General features: G+C 49.5%; 1 protein-coding gene across 12 annotated transcripts in view; it reads right to left on the bottom strand.

The window, feature by feature from the left end:
* ULK1 (unc-51 like autophagy activating kinase 1) overlaps positions 1-17,843 on the bottom strand; it is a 161,484-nt gene that overhangs the window by 45,478 nt on the left and 98,163 nt on the right. For 11 of the 12 annotated variants that reach the window (XM_080355137.1, XM_080355143.1, XM_080355141.1 and 8 more), the window contains exons 5-8: positions 7,773-7,805; positions 6,925-6,961; positions 3,195-3,368; positions 1,470-1,543 (exon numbers count right to left, since the gene is read on the bottom strand). In XM_080355137.1, coding sequence (XP_080211263.1) covers positions 1,470-1,543; positions 3,195-3,368; positions 6,925-6,961; positions 7,773-7,805 — 318 coding nt within the window. Of the gene's footprint in view, positions 1-1,469; positions 1,544-3,194; positions 3,369-6,924; positions 6,962-7,772; positions 7,806-12,385; positions 12,428-17,843 lie in introns of those variants that run through there. The other variant, XM_080355135.1, reaches the window with a different exon arrangement.

Here is a 17,843-nt window from a genome sequence, read left to right on the forward strand (position 1 = left end):
TCCATCAGTGAAGAGAAAACAATATGAAACATTCTGAAATTCCTTGTGATGTCCAATTTATAAAAAAAAAAAAAAAGAGAAAGCTCATCCCTAGCCCTTTAAAAAAATAAGCTGTGTTTTCATTTACTTTCACAAGAGACTCTCAAAGAAAAGTATCACTAAAAACAGACAATTCAGGAAACTCTCACAGAAGAAAAAAGCATTACATCATCTTTACATATAGCATAGTCAAAATAAACAGCAGGCTTCATAAAAAGGGAGAGAGAGAGGGAGAGAAAGTGTGTTTTGCTGGAGCCAGTGCTGTGGAACAGCCGCTCACCCCTGCCAGGGCAGCCAGCGCAGGCAAAACCCTGCAGTGGATCAGACCATGTTCAAGACCAGACACCTACTGGCTCAGGGCACCTGTAAGCATTTCAACCTAACTGATCCGCATCAGCTTTCTACTTTGAGCTCAGACACCACATCCCCGGTACTATTACATGGCTGGCTGACATGGACATTTTTAGTTCTGGCCTGGTTTGTCATTTTTAATTTCACTGACCTGAGGTGACACCGAGGCCTTGGCTGCTGCCATGAGCACAAACAAGACATCACCTCCTCGCATCCTGGCCCCAGAGGGGACAGTACAAAGAGGGTGAAAGGGATCGGTTTGGTTTTTGAACACATCAGTTTCACAAGCTCAGAAGTGATCCTGGAAGCAGCTGGTTTGGTCCAAGTATTTGCTGGGGGAAAGGTCAGGGAGTGGGGATGCACAAAAATTGCACACACAAGCAGGTGAGCTCTGTTACACTCATCCTCTGAGCCATACGGCAAAGCATTCTTAGGAGTAAGTTCACCAGAATGGCAAAATCTCTGCCTGCATAGGTCCATATATCTGAAGGGATTTTGCAAGACCAAATACCATTTTACAAAACTGCTGTTAAACAGGGACCCTTCTCCTGATGCTGTGGCCTTAGCAGAAATGCCTGCAGAGCCCAAGGTGACAGCAGGCTCATGGAACCGCTCCATCCCCAAAGTGCTTGCTGAAACAGCGATTTATTGAGGTTCCTCTCCAAGGAAGCAATACCTCAGATAGAGCCAGATATGTGAAATGTCACCCCAGCCCTTATTCTCTTTTGTCGTTGCTTTGCTCTCTGCAGAGGAAACAGATTCGTTTCCCAATGCCCGCAGCACAGACACATCAGGCCCCTCTGTGAGATGCGGTTTCTGGGAGCAGACAGCAATCATTCCTCCATTTTGCTCAGTTCTGTTTATCAACAGCTCACCTGAAAGCTGGATCACAACACAAGCACCTGTTGTCCAACACTACCAGCAGCTAGAACTTCACGAAAACTCGCTGTGTGATCGCTGCTTTCTGACAGGTAAATAAAATTTCACCTTTGGGGACAAGACTAGGCAAAACCAAAGCCTTGCTTCTGGGGGGCAAAGCAAGAACAATCCAGACAGAGCTGTAGGTAAACCACACTTACCATGTACATTGGTGAACCACACAACGTTGCTGCCATCATATTATTCTGCAGGTATCGGGCAAACCCAAAGTCAGCTGCAAAGAGAAACAGAGAGGTAGGTCAGATCAGACACCAGTTCCACAGAGTCTGTCCCTTCCCCAGTTGATTCCCTCTACTTTTCTTCCACTTCTCGTGAATCTTTACAGCAAGTGAAGTACAAAGTCTTAGCAATACTTTGATGGCTCTCTTCTCCTTGTGTTAGCTGCTACTGCACCCTGCAGACTCTGGAGAAGGACAGACTAAGCCACAAAACCAAAAAAGCATTCTGAAGAACAAACCCCATTCATTTTTCAGAGATCAGTAGTCATGTCTTCCTGTACCCATTTGCACTCGAAATGTCAGCTGCTGGAAGCTGGTAAAGCCCTCCTGGCTTCAGTGAGAGGATGCCAGTTCGTACTGGCTCATCCAACTGCTTCCATCTCAACTTCTAGTTTGGAGAACTAAAAGTTCCATTGAAAAGGCTGCAATGTAACATACATCCATGAGAAACCACTACTTGTCACCGCCCCATTTCTAGACCGGCCCTGGTGAAAACAGTCTTGTTCTGCTCCTTTAGAAGAGCTCCAACAGTGCTGACTCCAGACCCAGCACAGAAAGCTGAGCCACAGTTCACCTGGTGGCTGGAGAAGTCAGGGGCAAGGAATACCACGACAAATTCCCTCCGCAGGTTACTCAGCATCTGATCATATGATACTCAGAGGTTGTCTCAAGGTTACCAGATATTTCAGGCTGGGAGAGTGACAGAGCTGTTGACGCTGTCACCTGTCGCTGATGAACGGGTACAGCTAACTGTTCCCTGGACCACGTATCAGTCTTTCTGAGGGAAGCGCGAGGAAGGGGCTGCAGGGTCCATCTGCGGCTCCCACCCGCTGCCACCCACCAGGTTACTCTGCACTGCGCAGAAAACGCTTCAGCCTAATGGGCAGCAACTTTTCCACTGGACGTCATTTCTCAGCTGAATCAAAGCACTAACAGTCCCTCCACAGCACAGGGTTCAGGCAGCGAACAGCTTTCTCTAATTGGAGTCAGCTTCAGCTCCTGAACTGTAACATAATCAAAAGGTCCTCGTGCTGAGGGTGATATCATCCAGCTCTTGTTTCTGAGGGACCACAGGGGATGAGCATGCTCTGTAACTGGATTTCTAGAGCATCTGTCCCAGCTACTGGGCCATTTGTGCAAAAATAATCTCTTCCAGATACGGCTGAGAAACCTGCCTCTAATTCCAAGTGCTTTTAGGTATGCACGACTCCCCTGTGCTGTCCCAGGAGAGCAGCCACTTTCAGGCTTTGAGACACCAACGTTTACCTCAACTCTATAAAAAACTGAAGACTAAAGTCACAACCACTGCTCATTTCTTAGTAGCCTGGAGACCACAAGCCAATTAGGGCAGGCTGGTGTTTGTTTTTACCAAGGGAGGCACCGTTCAGATTGGAAGCGGAGCAAGGCCTGCCTGGTTCTTTTGTGTCCTGGTGGAGCAGGAGCTCTCGCTCCCCCTGCTTGGAGCCAGCCCATGGTTATGTCTAGCAGGGGAACCAACTGAGGAAGGTGAAAAACATCAGGGCATTTTAAGAAGTGCAGTAATTCTTCCCTTCCCCTAGACAGCTGCCCAGAGAACGATGGAGGCCTCTCTTCTGTCACCAAACTCACCCGAGAGCTCTGAGGGTGACGTTTGCAATGGGGTCTTACCGATCTTTATGCGAATGTTGTTGGGATTTGATTTCCTGCCTCCGGTGTAGGACAGGAGGATATTCTGTGGTTTCAGGTCCCGATGGATGATGCCTTTGCTGTGCAGCATTTTCATGGCACCTGCTATCTGCTGGAGAAAGAGCCGGATGGTGTCTTCACTGAGTGTCCGCATGGCTAGGAAGGAGAATAAAAAATAGCTGCAGATGAAAAAAATTACAAGGCCAGCTCTCTGGAGAGCCCAGAAGGCAGATTCTCCACAGCAATTAGCTATAATTTGGCATTTTCCCTTCTACATATGGCGTGTTTTTCTCCACACACTATTTCTGAATGATTCCTACAGGCAACAAGGGAGAGCGTTTGCATTCCCAGCTCATTCTGTGGCCAGGGCTGTTTTCAGCACTGAGCCTCTCACAGTGAACTCAACCCAAATTTAGCACTCGCCTATCAGCTGAGTCTAAAACATCTAAAAGATAGTCAGGATTAGGCTTTACGCCTGCAGGGATTGTTTAGGCCCAGCCTGGGCCGTGAAAGGGTTGGGAGGTTAAATTCAGATAGAGTCAGGGTACATGACCAGTGGGAATCTGTAACTTGAGGGTGTGAGTCCAAGTCCAGGCCTAACCCTTGTGTGTCATCGCCCACCAGACCAAACCATAACTCTAATCCCACATCCGGTGTTAAGATGAACCACAGTCCAATATCCAATAACGCAGCCCTACCAAACAACCCTGCAAGCTGCCATCTGACACCCTCCATCTCACATCCATCAGTAGGAAAGAGCAGCAAGACTGCTTCGGAACACATTTATAAGCAATTTATGTCTTTTAAATAAATATTAGCAATCAAAACCCGCAAATATGGAAGTTCTACACTGTGCTCTCCTGAGATATTGGCTTCCCAAGAACAGTGGTGTGAAAATTAACATTGAAGGGATTAAAATAATGTTGAATTGGCTCTTCTAATCAGAGTGATGAGACATTAGCTCTCGTTATGCTAAGAGCCATGTGTGTGAAAGCCTCGCCAGAGCCGGGAGCAGCCTGTTGAACAGAGCCCGGCTCACAGCGCTACCGGCCCGGCGCCCTGCCAGTCACGCAGCGGCTTGGCCTTCGGGAAAGCACCATTCCGCTTTAAATAATCCCTTTGCTAAAACGTCCCTGTAAATTACTTGGGACTCCATTAGTGTTTTTCCAGCTGTTCTCTAGTAAGACATTAAAACAAGCTGGCGAGAGCTTCAAAATGCTACTCTACCTAGTCAGGGAGAAGGGAGGAATCCTTATGAAAACACAGAGGAGGTTGCACGCAGCTTTAGCACAACACAGGAAATTAAAAAGTCTAGCTTTTAAAATATGTGCATGGGAAACAGTGAGGGACACAGAAGTTAAACGGCACTTGGAACAGAAAATAAACTCCCAGGGCTCCCACAGTTCGCTGTTCTGGGAGGCGGCACATGCGGAGCTGAAATGTCACCACGGCTATCGGCTGGTCCCGGCTCCATGTGAGACCAGAGCACGTGGACACGGAGCTTCTCTCCCCTCACTGGGCCTTTCCCCTCACCAGCTGCCACTCGCTTGGAATTCAAGAGACTCCTCTGCAAGAAGGGGAGGTTTTAAGGATATCAAGAGGCAGCTCAGATGCGAGGCTTCCAAACCCACTTGCACCTTCTGGAAGAAGCACTGCCTCATCCTCAACAGGGCTTTCCCGACCTCCTGCTGAAACGCAGCAGTGACTCAGTCCTGTACCATCTTCTGTCTATTCAAGGTCCAGCAGCTTAGCTGTGCTCCATCGTCTCTCCAACAAAAGCTCTCTGCAATAATTCTGTGATTCCTATTCAAGGAAATCTATTCAGGAATGGTTAAAACACCATCTTTAAACAAAACAGTGAGAATTCTGAAGTTTTCTTGCCCAGGAAAGGACAAGCTGCCTCATCATTCCCCAAACATGAAGCACGACTTGAAACTTGGCAGTTCTTAACACCATGCAGCTAGCAGGCAATTACAAACCCCTGGCTAAGTAGACTCAGCCTGCAGCACAACAGCTCTGCTGTTGAGAGCCTTGTCCCGACCTGCAGCCCAACAGCGCGCCACATCTTCAAGGCGTCACCCCCTCTCTAATTTGGGGATTATAAGGCTAACACACCACCAGTCACCATCCCCAGCAAACCAGCTAAGCGGCCTCCTGAATGTGGATTCCAACTCTTTACACAGAAAACAAACACACTGCTACCCAGATCAGAAAAATCTGTTCACCCAAAGAAAACAGGGCCTCTAAGCTACCAATTTCTGTCGAATTTAGGCTTTTCCATTTCACAGAAGTCTGCCCAAAGCTCTCAGGCCTGCAAAGGGACCATCTTCCTGACACATGCAGAACCTGCAGAATCCCCAGCGCAAGTGCTGCAGCAGAGCAGAGCTGCCACGCTGCAGCACAGCAAAGCGAGACAGGGCTCTGCTGGATCCCCTGGCAGCATTAAATCCTGCAAACCCAGGTATGCAGCAAGGTAGGACCGTGAAATTGAGACACTGCCCTCAGTTACAGGGAAGGGACAGCTGGGCACCCGGGGAGTGTGGGGACATCCCCTTCTCCCTCCTTCCATTAACCAACAGGCTGTAACACAGCAACACATTCTCTGTCTCATACTCAGCCCATCACTCTGAGTGACAGCAGCAATCTCCAACTGCAGGACAGGGACATAAATACAAGCAACACTTTCCACGACTTCAGAATATTGGTCTGCAAAGGATCTTCTAGACCAGCTACCACAGGCAGAGGGAGGGAGAAGATACAGAACTCATTCAATTTAGGTGCTACCGAAAAAAACCAAAAGCGTGGAGAAGAAAACAACTCACTGTCTTGGCTACATCCCAAATAGGGAACTTGTAATTCTGTCCCTGTAAAACAGGACATCTCTCATCTTCACCAGAAAACTGCTGGCAAAACAGTAAGCCCGCACCGAAGCCTGGGCATCCCCACGGCCCATGGTCAGCAACACGTTGTTGCAGAGAACGCTGTTCCACAAGCCTTGCTTCGCTGTTACTGAGAAGTAATGATATCCCGGTGTTTATCCCTGGGCTGCACTGCAGTGCCGCGGTGCTCAGCTCACTGCCATGGAACGGCGGCTGCACTGGCCAGGGGGTCACAGCAAACAGTCAGTGCGGGGCAGCGTGGGCACACGTGCCTTGTATCTCCCGAGGTGTAGGAAGAGGACAAAACCACCTAAAAAGTGCTCTGGTCAACCTGTGCCAAGATGTTCAACCTGCCAGGTAAACTGTAGTAAACAGCCCTGGGCAGCTGATCCAAGGGAGGATGTGCTGGACGACACCCGCTGATGTTACACAACTTCGTTTTGGAAAACTTATTTAGGAAAAAGAACTTCTCCTCTTACCCACAGGTGCCACAAGTATCTCTAACATGGGTCCTATCCAAATCATGCTGAAGGCTAAGAGACCAAGCTGATTTATTTGGGGCCCATCTCCACCCATGCAGAGCCAGGGAGACTCCTGTGAAGAATTATTCCAGACAGGTCTAGTCTCATCATGTCCTTAATTACCTCCCTGCAGAGAGTGAAAAGTTACACGGCAGTGCCCCACACCTCTTGTTTGCAGAGGGGTCCCCACCCCACTTGGGATGCACCAGAAGATCATCTGCTTAGACGCTCCACAAACCCCAGCAACTTAAATGAGTTAAACCAGTGTTTTCTTCTGAATACAGAGGATATTCTCCGTGTTGTTCTACTTACTGTGAAGATAGTCTGCCAGGTCACCACCATTACAGTACTGCAAACAGAAGAGAAAGCTCCATTAATGCAAGGCAAGTCAAAGATTTAAAAACAGTAAACTTCACTAGGATGGCAGGCTTATCACGGTATTTAAACAGAAATAAACACACATGTCAAAACATGTATTCAGAACTTGGCAGGAAAACAAACAAAAACACCCAACAAAACATTCCAAGAGGTTCCTCTTCTGTCCTCTTACGTGCTATGTTACATTTTGATCCATGAGCATTAACCAGCTTTGGTGCGTGTTGACATGGGTGTGCAGACACAGCAAAGACAAAACCAGAGCCAAGCAGAGGGGGCAGTGCTGCCGACACCAGCAGAAATCTGGCTGAGGAAAGCCTTGGAGCAGCCACAGATGGAAACTCAAACTCCCCACATCGTGTTCCAGATCATTGAGGAAAGTCAACAAGACCTCCGAGCAAAGACCACAGAGCAAAGAAACCACTCAAACGCTTTGCAGCTAAGCTGCATGGAGAAAGTTTACTTTCTGTGTATCTTTGAAGCAGATACTACCCAGCAACACCCATTTGACCCTTGAGGTAAGACATCTGATGGATTAAACCTGTGTCAGCACGACCTTCTGACAGCAGCGATATGAGAAACGCCGCCGCTCCAGCTCTCGGAGGCAATGCAGCCGCAGGCTGCACCAGCCGGAGCAGCACCGACAGCGCTGTGAGCAGAAAGCACTACGTGGTTTAAACATGCCAACCCGTTACACAAGTTAAAAATAGAGAGAAAAAGGGAAAAAAATAAGGCAAATATAACCGGGAATAAAAACCCCAAACAACAAAAAGAGCCACACTCACCTCCATAACCAAGTAGACAGAGTTTGCCAGCTCCTGGGGAAAGATAAAATGGAAAAATAAAATATTTATGTATTGAAATATTTCACATGCACTACAGCTGCTGCATTTGTTTTTAAACAGGAAAACTGAGCTCTATATGATTCAGACTGAAGAGATGGGGAAAAAACTTCATTACAGATTAATTCCTGGAGGGCTGCTCATTTTGCAAGTGCCAAGTACTTAGGCATTCTATTCCTTGCTGTGTGTGCACCTATTTAACCAAGCAAATCTCCTGTATTGTGGCTTGGGCCTTCACATTCCTTTCTGTCTTCTAGGAGTAACTGCAGCACACAACGCAGACACCCGCACACCACTGTCCTGAGCCTTCATCATTCCCACATTTCAGTTGGTCCTTCGTAGGAGCTACGCCCACGTGAGCATCATAGTGTGAGCACAGAGATAAGATCAACACAATTCGGGACCTGCAGTTCAACCCACACCTGAAAAGCACCCAAGATATTCATCTTTGATTTGAGGGCAAAAAAGGCCAGATCTTGGGTCAAAAATGTAACCTTGGCCAGTCAATTTCTACACATGAATCAATGGTGCTACTATCGGGTGCCCAAAGCTTTCTGGATTATCACAGGGGTCAACACCAGCCAACTCCAGGCCAAATGCTCATCTTCCTAAGTTTGCTGCAGGTGATGCTTCTTCCAGTCTGAGAGGTCACCTCCACCTGGCTGCTCTGCTCCACTGGCTCCTTAGGAAGCCCAGAAAGGCAGGACACACACTGTCCAAGCACAAGATGCTGCAGAGAAGAGCCCCACAAACACCCCCCGAGCTGCATCGGGAGCGTTGGTCGCTGCTCAACACACAGCCTGGCGCTCGGTCAGCAGAGCCCCCAAACCACAGGGACACAGCCACATGTTCCAGCAACCCAAGAGGGTGAAAAACTCCAAATGCTCTTGTTGAAACAGAAGTGAGGCAGAAGCAGGCCTGCCACATAAGCGCCTGTATGCCAGAAGTCACTCCTAAGCTCAAGGCTCTGTCTTGGGCAAGCGCAGGCAGCAGTTACCTGGGCGAGTGGAGCAGCTCTGAAAGCACCAGCAGAGCAAGAGCCTCCCCTCCATCTCCGCAGCTCCAGGGCAGCGTGCCCTCGCTTACGGCCTGCTCACACACCTGCCTTCTGACCAGTCGCTCTTCTGACCCTCACCACAACTTCAAAAAGCATCCACTCCACCAGCCTTCCAGTTTCCAAGCACTCTCCACTCTGCTCTCAGCCCCTTTCATCTCTGCCTCCCGCCAAGCCCACACCAAACTGCCTTTGCCAATGCTCTGAGTCCTCAGCACCTCCCATCGCCCCTCTTGCAGTCTCTTTTAACCTCACGGCATGAAATCTGAGTTCCCAGATGCTCACTGGATGACTGCTTGGAGGAAGGAGGGGAGAGGAGAGGCAGCTGAACCACCTGCGATTTGAGAGACCCAAACTACAGCTGCACCTTCCCCGGGGGGCACAAGGCACCAGCCTCAGCTCCTGGGGCTCCCCTGGTTCAGGTCTCCACCAGAGCCCGGGACTGGCCATGCCCAGCCCGTACAGCTCTCCTCACGGCCAAGCCCAGCTGAGCTGTTTGAAAGTCGCCTTGTTTGTCCAAAAAGCAATTTTCTGTGACACTGCAAGGCAGAATTTATTGCATGTCCTTGCACAATGAGCACTTCTTTAAACGGGCCTTGTTTTCCAAGCTCTGCATTTAAAAGCAGCACATGTTAAGTCATCCACTTTCACACACGCTCCAGATGAAGTGGGGAACCAGTCTGTGGTTAAAAGCACCAGCGCAGGGAAGCAGCGCAAGAAGAGAACCCCAGGCATCCTCAGGAGCTTTGCACGTGACAAAACGCCAAGGGAACATTTTCGGAAGCGTTCAGAGCCCACCGGCTCCTGCTGTCCTCAGCAGGACAGCAGAAAGACAAGGTTTATGAAAGACATCCAGGCCTTGTGCTTCTTCAGGAGCTCCAGCCACAGGTAAACACGACAACACAGGGCACGCAGGTCAGGGACCGGCTGTGGGGCAGGAGCTCAGCATGGGGCACGGGGAACTGTCTGCACTGGTTTTTGCAGCTCACGCCGAGTTAGTCACTGCTACAGCAACATTTGTCATAGACACTTCTTGTCTGAATGTGCTGTGATCACTGCCGCTCAGTAAACTCTACACATTAATACGTAAAGCACCCGCAGGGTTTGGGGAAGCTTAATATACTATTACCTGTGTAGAAAATGAAAGGGAAGTTTAGCTTACAAATATCTTTTGGACTTTGTGTAATAAGTTATTAGCCAACAGCTAATGTACACTGTGCAGTTTGGTTGTTTTTCCACTGTAGGTTATTTAAAGGCTCTGCAAACAAACATCAAGCAAGTCATTGATTTTTGGCAGGCAGTGTGTACAGTGACTGGGGTTAACCAAGGACCTGCGCGGGCAGGGGAGATGTCCTGCGCAACTGCCCCAGCAACAGAGGGACCTTGGTGGCTTTATCCCACCAACACAGGGTGAAGAGATAAGAGGGCAAGGCCTGAACGGCTCCTGGGAGAGAAGTGGGTGGCTTCCCCTCCACCCACCAGCAGCACCCTCTGCCCAGTCCAGCCTTACTGGGAACACTGGGGAGCATCCTGCACACCCGCCCAGCACACGAACATTTAGCACCTGTGTTTTCAGAACGCAGATGCCCATAGGACGGACGACACAACTTCCACACTGGCGGCCTCAGCATTTCAAGACCCGCTCACCAGAAAGATTTGTAGGAGTTGCCACCAAACCTAAACATTTATTTCAAGGAGGGCCCTGGAAACAGCTCTTGTTTGGAAAAAGCCTTCAGTCAGGAACTTACTGTGGTCACAACAGATACAGCTGTCTAAAGAGACCTCTGGTTACCCAAAAGGGCTGGTGGACTTTTCCCAAGCTGATTCAGCAGCAGAAACTATTTCTTTGCCATTTTTCTGCTCCCATGGTATTTCTGATGTTTTTTTCATTAAAAAAACAAGGAAAAAATGCTGCAAGCCAAATTTTGCAGGCTACCAGTCTCTCTGAAAAGAAGCAAGATGCCCAACCCACTGATTTCTACATCAGTAACAAGAACAATATTATTTTGTTGTATTTATGTCCAAGAGACACTACAGATCTTTGACTCCAGGCCTCCTCCTCACAAGTGGCAGCCCGGGCAGCCACAGCTGATTCTGTCACTAAACAGGCTCGATGAAGGGAAGGAACAGCAGAGAGACCCATTAGTCTCGTCTCCATTTAAGTTTTCTCTCCGCCCATACTGGAAGGTGGCATGATCCTCTTCTTGGAAAGTGTGTGTTTAGGTGTGTCCAAAGGGAAACGTCTGGGTGTACCCACAGTTACTCACCCTCCTGCCACAGCCTAAAAAAAGCCTGGGAGAGGAAACTTCCTCAGAGAAATCCTCCTGTGCACTCGACCGTAGCACCCAGACTGCACCAAGTTTAGAAAGACGCTTAGGAAACGGAAAAAAGTTGAAGTTTAATCACACAACGCTCTAAAACTCTCTCAAGCAGCGCAGCATTCTCACCAGCCTGCACGGGACCAGTGTTGGAGCAGACACTGGGATAAAAGCAGCAAAGAATGGCTTCACCTCACACAAACCCGCTTTTCTAGGAAGATCGGGGGTGCAGGAGGAGAACCTGTGAGACAAATGCAGCCACACTGTTGCGCCCGTGAGCTGAGCGCTGCATGGCTGGCAAGGCTCCCGGGCCCACACGAGAGGAGCCATGTGGACTCAGCTCCCCAGAGCTGGTTTAGTCTCACCACGAGGACCGGCGCACCTCTGCCTGTCTGCTGGCCGCCCTCGACAGCACAGGTTTCTGGTTTGTGCCCCTCAGAAGATGTATACCAGGCAATGCTCAACGCCGCCTCCCCAACAGCACCCACGGCAGCTGCCCAGCAGAGATAATGGCTGCACACACCTCCCAACAGGGAGAGGAATCGTCAATTGCACCAACACCACAGAAGCGCAAGATAAAGCTGAGGGTCTGACGGCAAAAGAATAAATTGACACCAATAGAAAGCTAAGCTTTTCTCCAGTGTCACCTCCCCCGTGTGCCACAGAACCCAGCACACAGCCTGTCCTGCCAGCGGGACCCCATGGAGCCAGAGCCCTTTTGGCCTATGGTCTCCGCTCACCACTCCTGTGACATTGGAGTCACTGCACAGGCTGTAACACACAGTTCTGCTGTACAGAAGCCGAATCCTCGGCCAACAGCACCTGGAAAGGCTCTGGCTAAGGCAGGCGCTCCAGCCCCAGCTGGGCCTGCGAAACACCACCCACCGTTCTTCAGACAGGGAAAACACTTCCCGAACAGCAAAATCTCCTGGTATTATTTCACTCCGGCTCACAGCCTGGTTTGAGCAGGCTGACCGCTAAAGGAGGAAAGGAAAACCATCGTGCTGTGCAAGGATTATCTCTTGATGCAACTCTTTGAACGGAAGCAAGATAAAAGACAATAGTAACATAAATCTAAATTGTAGGAGCACCTACCAATGCTCACTCTTTGGAAAATAGATCTAAAGCAAATAGCTAAAAGATATTCACATGCCTTTTGACCTCACACAGAAAGAAAAACACACCTCAGAGCCCATTGTGTTTCCTTGATCTCCGGCCCCGGTCACTCTATTGAGTCCTTCTGCACCTCACCAATAAGGAAATCAAACGTTACAAGCTGGTTTCCAATTCAAGAGACAACAATCAACTGGGATGAAGGAAGAAACATAGGAAAGAAGAGGAAAAGACTCATTCACTGCAGTATAATCTCCTCTCTGCACAGACACACAATACCACAAACATTTCTCAAGCCCAGACACACTTCACAGCCAGACAAAAGCACATTTTAGGACAGACTTTTGGGGTGCAGCCAGTGAGGTCCTGCACCCAGAGAGTCACAGGATGGGAGAAGCCAGCGGCCACTTTCATTTTCTGTATGGGCTATGCTGTCAATGACCAATCTCGGGCTGTGGCACCAGTCACACAAGTGCAGTCCAGGAGATGACTTGAAAGCAACAAATACCATCAACCAAAGTCTACTTAATATCTTTGCTCATTTTGGCACATCCAGGTCCAGCAATAAAACCTACTGACTGGGAAGCATGACTGCCACATTCAGCAGATCTTTGACTGCCCAAAAGAATGAGGGGTCCTAATTTCCTCATGTAGATCCCAGGGGATAAGCATAAGAAGCAAGAATTGGAAAGGCCTGACTTTTGTACTGGCTCTTGACTGCATTCTGCTTCCTGCAGACCTGCTCTCTGCTTACACCACAGATGAGTTGTTTTGGGACAGGTCACACATCAGGGCAGATGAAGAACAGCAGGAAAGCCATCCTCTGGTTGTACATGAGCTTCAGGAAGGGAGGGAAAGGACTTCCCATCCCCTGGCAGCAGTACTGACGTCTGCATGACATTAAAAACAAACGAGACAATGTCATGCCCGTGGAGCTACTGTTTGCCAGGCAGCAAATGCCACCAGAGACAAATGGTAGGACAGCTGGTAATACAGCTCAGTCTTCAAGTGACCTGGAGAAACTTCTCCATCCCTTCCACTGCACACGAGCTTCCTGCAGCTCCCCCCACAGCAGCCCCAGCTCCGTCCTCCTCTCCAGAGCCCGTCACGGCCCCACTGGCCGGGCACGGCCCTTGTTGGCTTCACTCGAGCTCATGCAGGCGCTGATCAGAGCCCCGAGACCCAGCGCACCGGGTGAGCGATGGCTGCGGCGCTCGCACGCGGCTCAGACAGGAAAGCATCCATCTCCTCCGCAGGCAGCCGGGCTCGGCACAGCAGCGCACTACAGCGCCTCAAAGCCCAGAGCTGCACCCCAGCCTGACCGCAGAAACACAACTGCAGCCTTAATGTCATAATAAGAGTGCAGAGACAAAGTGGCAGGTTCCATAAGTCACCGAGCTTCAAGGCGAGGCCAAAAGCATCAGAGCAAACTGAAGACTTGTGGTGCCGGGACACTGAAAACCAGTCCCTTCTTACAGCAGTCCTGCTCGTCCGGGGTGACGCTGACACAGCAGGTGTCCCAGTTCTCGGGGGCCACCGCTGCCCCAGAGCGCACGGTGCAGGTCACGTCTGCATCCAGCAGCCCAGCAAGGACAACAGATTGCGGAGAAAAAAGCAGCAGAATCCTGAAGTTTGGGCTTTCTGACATGGAGCAAATAGAAATAGTAACCTCTTCGCCAAATGGCAGGATAAGACCCAGCAGCTTCTTTAAACAAAAGCAAGCTCCTTTGTGTGAATAGCAATGCATTACATATTAAGAGAAGAAACATCAGAATTCTAAAACCAATGAAAAAGACTGGGGATTCTAATTGCTTTTCTATATTTATTCCTCATCTCCTTTCTGTACCACAGTCATATCACAAAGTGAACATCTAAGGCTGAATTCCCCATTACCTTAAGCTCAGTCACGTGTACGGGAATTAAATCCTTGCATACCATGAAGCTGCATTTCCCGTGGGTCGAGGGGCAGTAGGGCAGGCTACGAGAGCGAACAGTGCAGCTCTCACCACCCACCCACACATATTCACCTACTGAGATACGCGCAAACACAAGCAAAGCAAATCTGCAAGTTTGATTTCAGAACCAATTCATGTAGTTCTACTAATAAAGTTGAGAATTGCTTGCTTTTTTAAACAGTCTATCCCAAACTCAACCGAATACCCTACAGGAGATTATTTCTTCTTTTAAGCAACTCTGGAAATTCGAGGCCCAACCTTCACAGGGTTCCTATGGCAGCTGCACCACCAATGGGGCTTGGCAAGTCTTCTCTTTTACATCCATTTATTTCATAGTTCATTTACCAGATTTACAAACACTGATACACAGCACTAAGAAGTTATGAGTTTAAAGAAAAGAAAAAAAGCACGGGTTTTCTTCCAAATAAAACCAGCCTTAAATAAAGGGGCGAGGGGGAGGGAAATCCAGTCACTTGACACCAGAGTAACATGGGCTTGAACCTGCAGTACCTAAAAAAAATGAAGAGAACTGAGTATATTTTAACATGTTTAACATGTTGGCTGTGACTGCCAACTGAATGAAAACACATCCAACGCAAACGCTGCCATGGGGGGCTCCCACTGCCCTAAATCCCTGCTCAGCCCCATGACCCCATTGCCATGGGGGGCTCCCAGTGTCCCAAATCCCCGCTCAGCCGCCGACCCCGCTGCCATGGGGGGTCCCATCACGTCCTGAGCCGGCTGGGAGGTTTCCCTTCCCGGAGACCTAAGATGCTTTGCTAAATAGGATCTCTCAGGACTTAAAATCCTGTCTCCCTCACCCCCCGCAGCCCCCCGTCTGGTTATCTCCACCGTGCCAGCTCAGCTGACCTAATTCCTCGCTATTCTGACGCCAGGAGACGAGCCAGGTGCTCCCGCAGCCAGACAGAACATTTCTGCCCGAAGCGAGCGGTGATGCGGAATTTGATTCACTCCTATCAGCTCCCCTTGAAACAACCTTGCTTAGTAAACAAACGCAGCTTTGACATCCTCACTTTGCATTTTGAGGGCATCTCTTTACATTCACTGTGGTATTTAAGGCCTGCACATCATAAAATGGGAGACATCACACAGTTTAAGCACCTCTTTGCTATATACTGAGAACAAAGGAGGTTCTAAAGCTATTCACTGGCAGCGCTTTTCCCTGGATTCTGCTGTGGACATTCACTATTAAATTCCTTAGGGAGGAACCAGAACATCTGAAGACAATTAAGATGGCTTTTCTCAAGCAAAGGATGTTTAGGACTGTACCCGAGAAACATTGCCACATCACTCATAGCTGCTTTCCATCAAAGTTGCCATTTACTATTGCTATGTGAACACGAGTAGCAGAAAAAACACAAACAAAGAAGCCACACAAACAAACAGAAAACCAAACAAACAACTCCAACCAACAGAAAATGAGCAAAAAAGTCCATATTTATTTTGAAAACAAAACCAAACCAGAAAACTGCCCTGGAGTTGGCAGCTCCAGGACAGCGCTCTGCTGAGCAGCCCACTGGGAGGGCAGGGGTGCAGGACGGGAGACACAGGAGTGACCTGCACCCTCCATTCTCTACACATGCTTAAACATCACAACGAGCTTTTGAAACACACAGTTTTATGGCAGTTTCACAGCTCAGGGTCAAGTGCAGTCCGGCCACAGAGTTAAAACTTCTAACTGGGCTTTGGTTTGGACCTGTAAGTATTTGAAATCTAAAGAGTGGTTCTCCACTTGCAGTCAATCCCTGCTGGCCACTGATGAGAGGCACCTCTTCCCACCCATCTCCCACATCTCCCCTCCTCGCTTTGCTCACTCCAACCCAACGTGTTCAACCACCACGAGGATTCAAACAGGGGACATTTTCACAATGGAAGCCCTGAGGGAGCTCCATGAAGAGCAGCACGAACACCCCCCAGCAGTCAGAGCTCTGCTGTCCAACTGCGAGCACAACTGCCTGCCAGTTTCCGATTACTCCTGGGAAACATTCCTTACTCTGTCATTATATTCTGAGTAACGCCACCTTCCACGGGAGCTTTAGAGACTATTAACGTCCACGTCGACGGCTCTTCCGTGACACCTTAATCATGTGAGAAGAACACAGGTATGTGCTTCGCACACAGGATGAGTAAAACAGTGAGCATAACTTCAGAAATGCAACAAGACAACTCCCTCTAAAAAAACCTCATGACTGCTCTTAAGTCTATATTTAGTGGTCAACATTTGCTAGATGTTTCTGTGACCTGCACAGGAGCATACTCAATTAGTGAAGCCAACATTAAGGAGAAGATCAAGTCTATAAAATTCTGTCCTCTCCATGAACACAGCCACTTTGGTCCAGTGAACTCTCAAGCCCCATCCTACAAACTACTGGCAGAGGCTGGTTGTGTTTTTGTCCTTTTCCCCTTCTAGCTCTAAATTCAGCCAGACCCAGTCTTCAGTATCAGCGTGATTCCCTTCAACAGATGCGAGGATGCTGACGGAGCAGGACAGCAGACACCTCATTCCTGCCCGCAGTGCAAACTGAGGGTGGCTTGGCGGCTCAGAGAAGGCTGCACTGCACACCCACTCCCAGGCAGCCTGCCAGCTCCGCTCGGGATGGAATTAAACCCGAGCTTAACCAGGCAGGCAGCCTGGCCTCAGCAGCGCCATCTCCCAGACTCAGCCCCTCCAATGCTACAGACAGGGCACCCCAACAGCAGCGCCCCAGGGGCAGAAGGTCCCGCGTCAGGTGGCACGGCGGTGACACCACAGCAGCTCTGATTCACCCGACACCGCGCTCATCAGCAGAGCGCTGCAGCAGGAGCGAGCGGTGCCGGAGGGCACGGCAGAGGACACTGCCGCACGTGGAGCTCCCCAGGGACGGCAGGACGCACGGACGTGAGGTGCAGAGCAGATAAAGGCTCCGTGTCAGAAAGGAATGATGGTGCAGACAGCCCAACAGCACAACCCAACCCAACAGCACAACCCAACCCAACAGCACAACCCAACCCAACAGCACAACCCAACCCAACAGCACAACCCAACCCAACAGCACAACCCAACCCAACAGCACAACCCAACCCAACAGCACAACCCAACCCAACAGCACAACCCAACCCAACAGCACAACCCAACCCAACAGCCACAGTCCTACTGATCACAAAGACTTTCTATACAGCAACAACAGAACAAGCCTGTTATTACGTGGCCTTCAAGACCAGCCCAGGATGACTTATCATTCAGCTGAGAAGCGTTTGCTCTGCTGCCCATGCCTTAATCCACGTGCACAAGAAAAACTGCACTGCAAGGACTCCGTGTTCTTTGTCTCCAGGAGCTCCAGGTGATACAGTCACCCCAGCAAAGTATTTTGGTGAGTGTCCTGCATGGGTGAGTTAAGCACTGCTGTCAGCTCATCCTGAGCTGGTGAGTACGAGCCAACCTGACAAAAAGTCATGGACAGCAGACCCCAGGTAAGCCAGGCTGAATCAGAAACTCAGCAGTGTGACATTACCAGCTACGTTCCTACAACCAGCTCATCCCACCTGTACAAAAACTATAAAAAAACCCAAACAT

This window comes from Nesoenas mayeri, assembly GCF_963082525.1.
Source record: "Nesoenas mayeri genome assembly, chromosome: 17".
Taxonomy (NCBI): Eukaryota; Metazoa; Chordata; class Aves; order Columbiformes; family Columbidae; genus Nesoenas; species Nesoenas mayeri.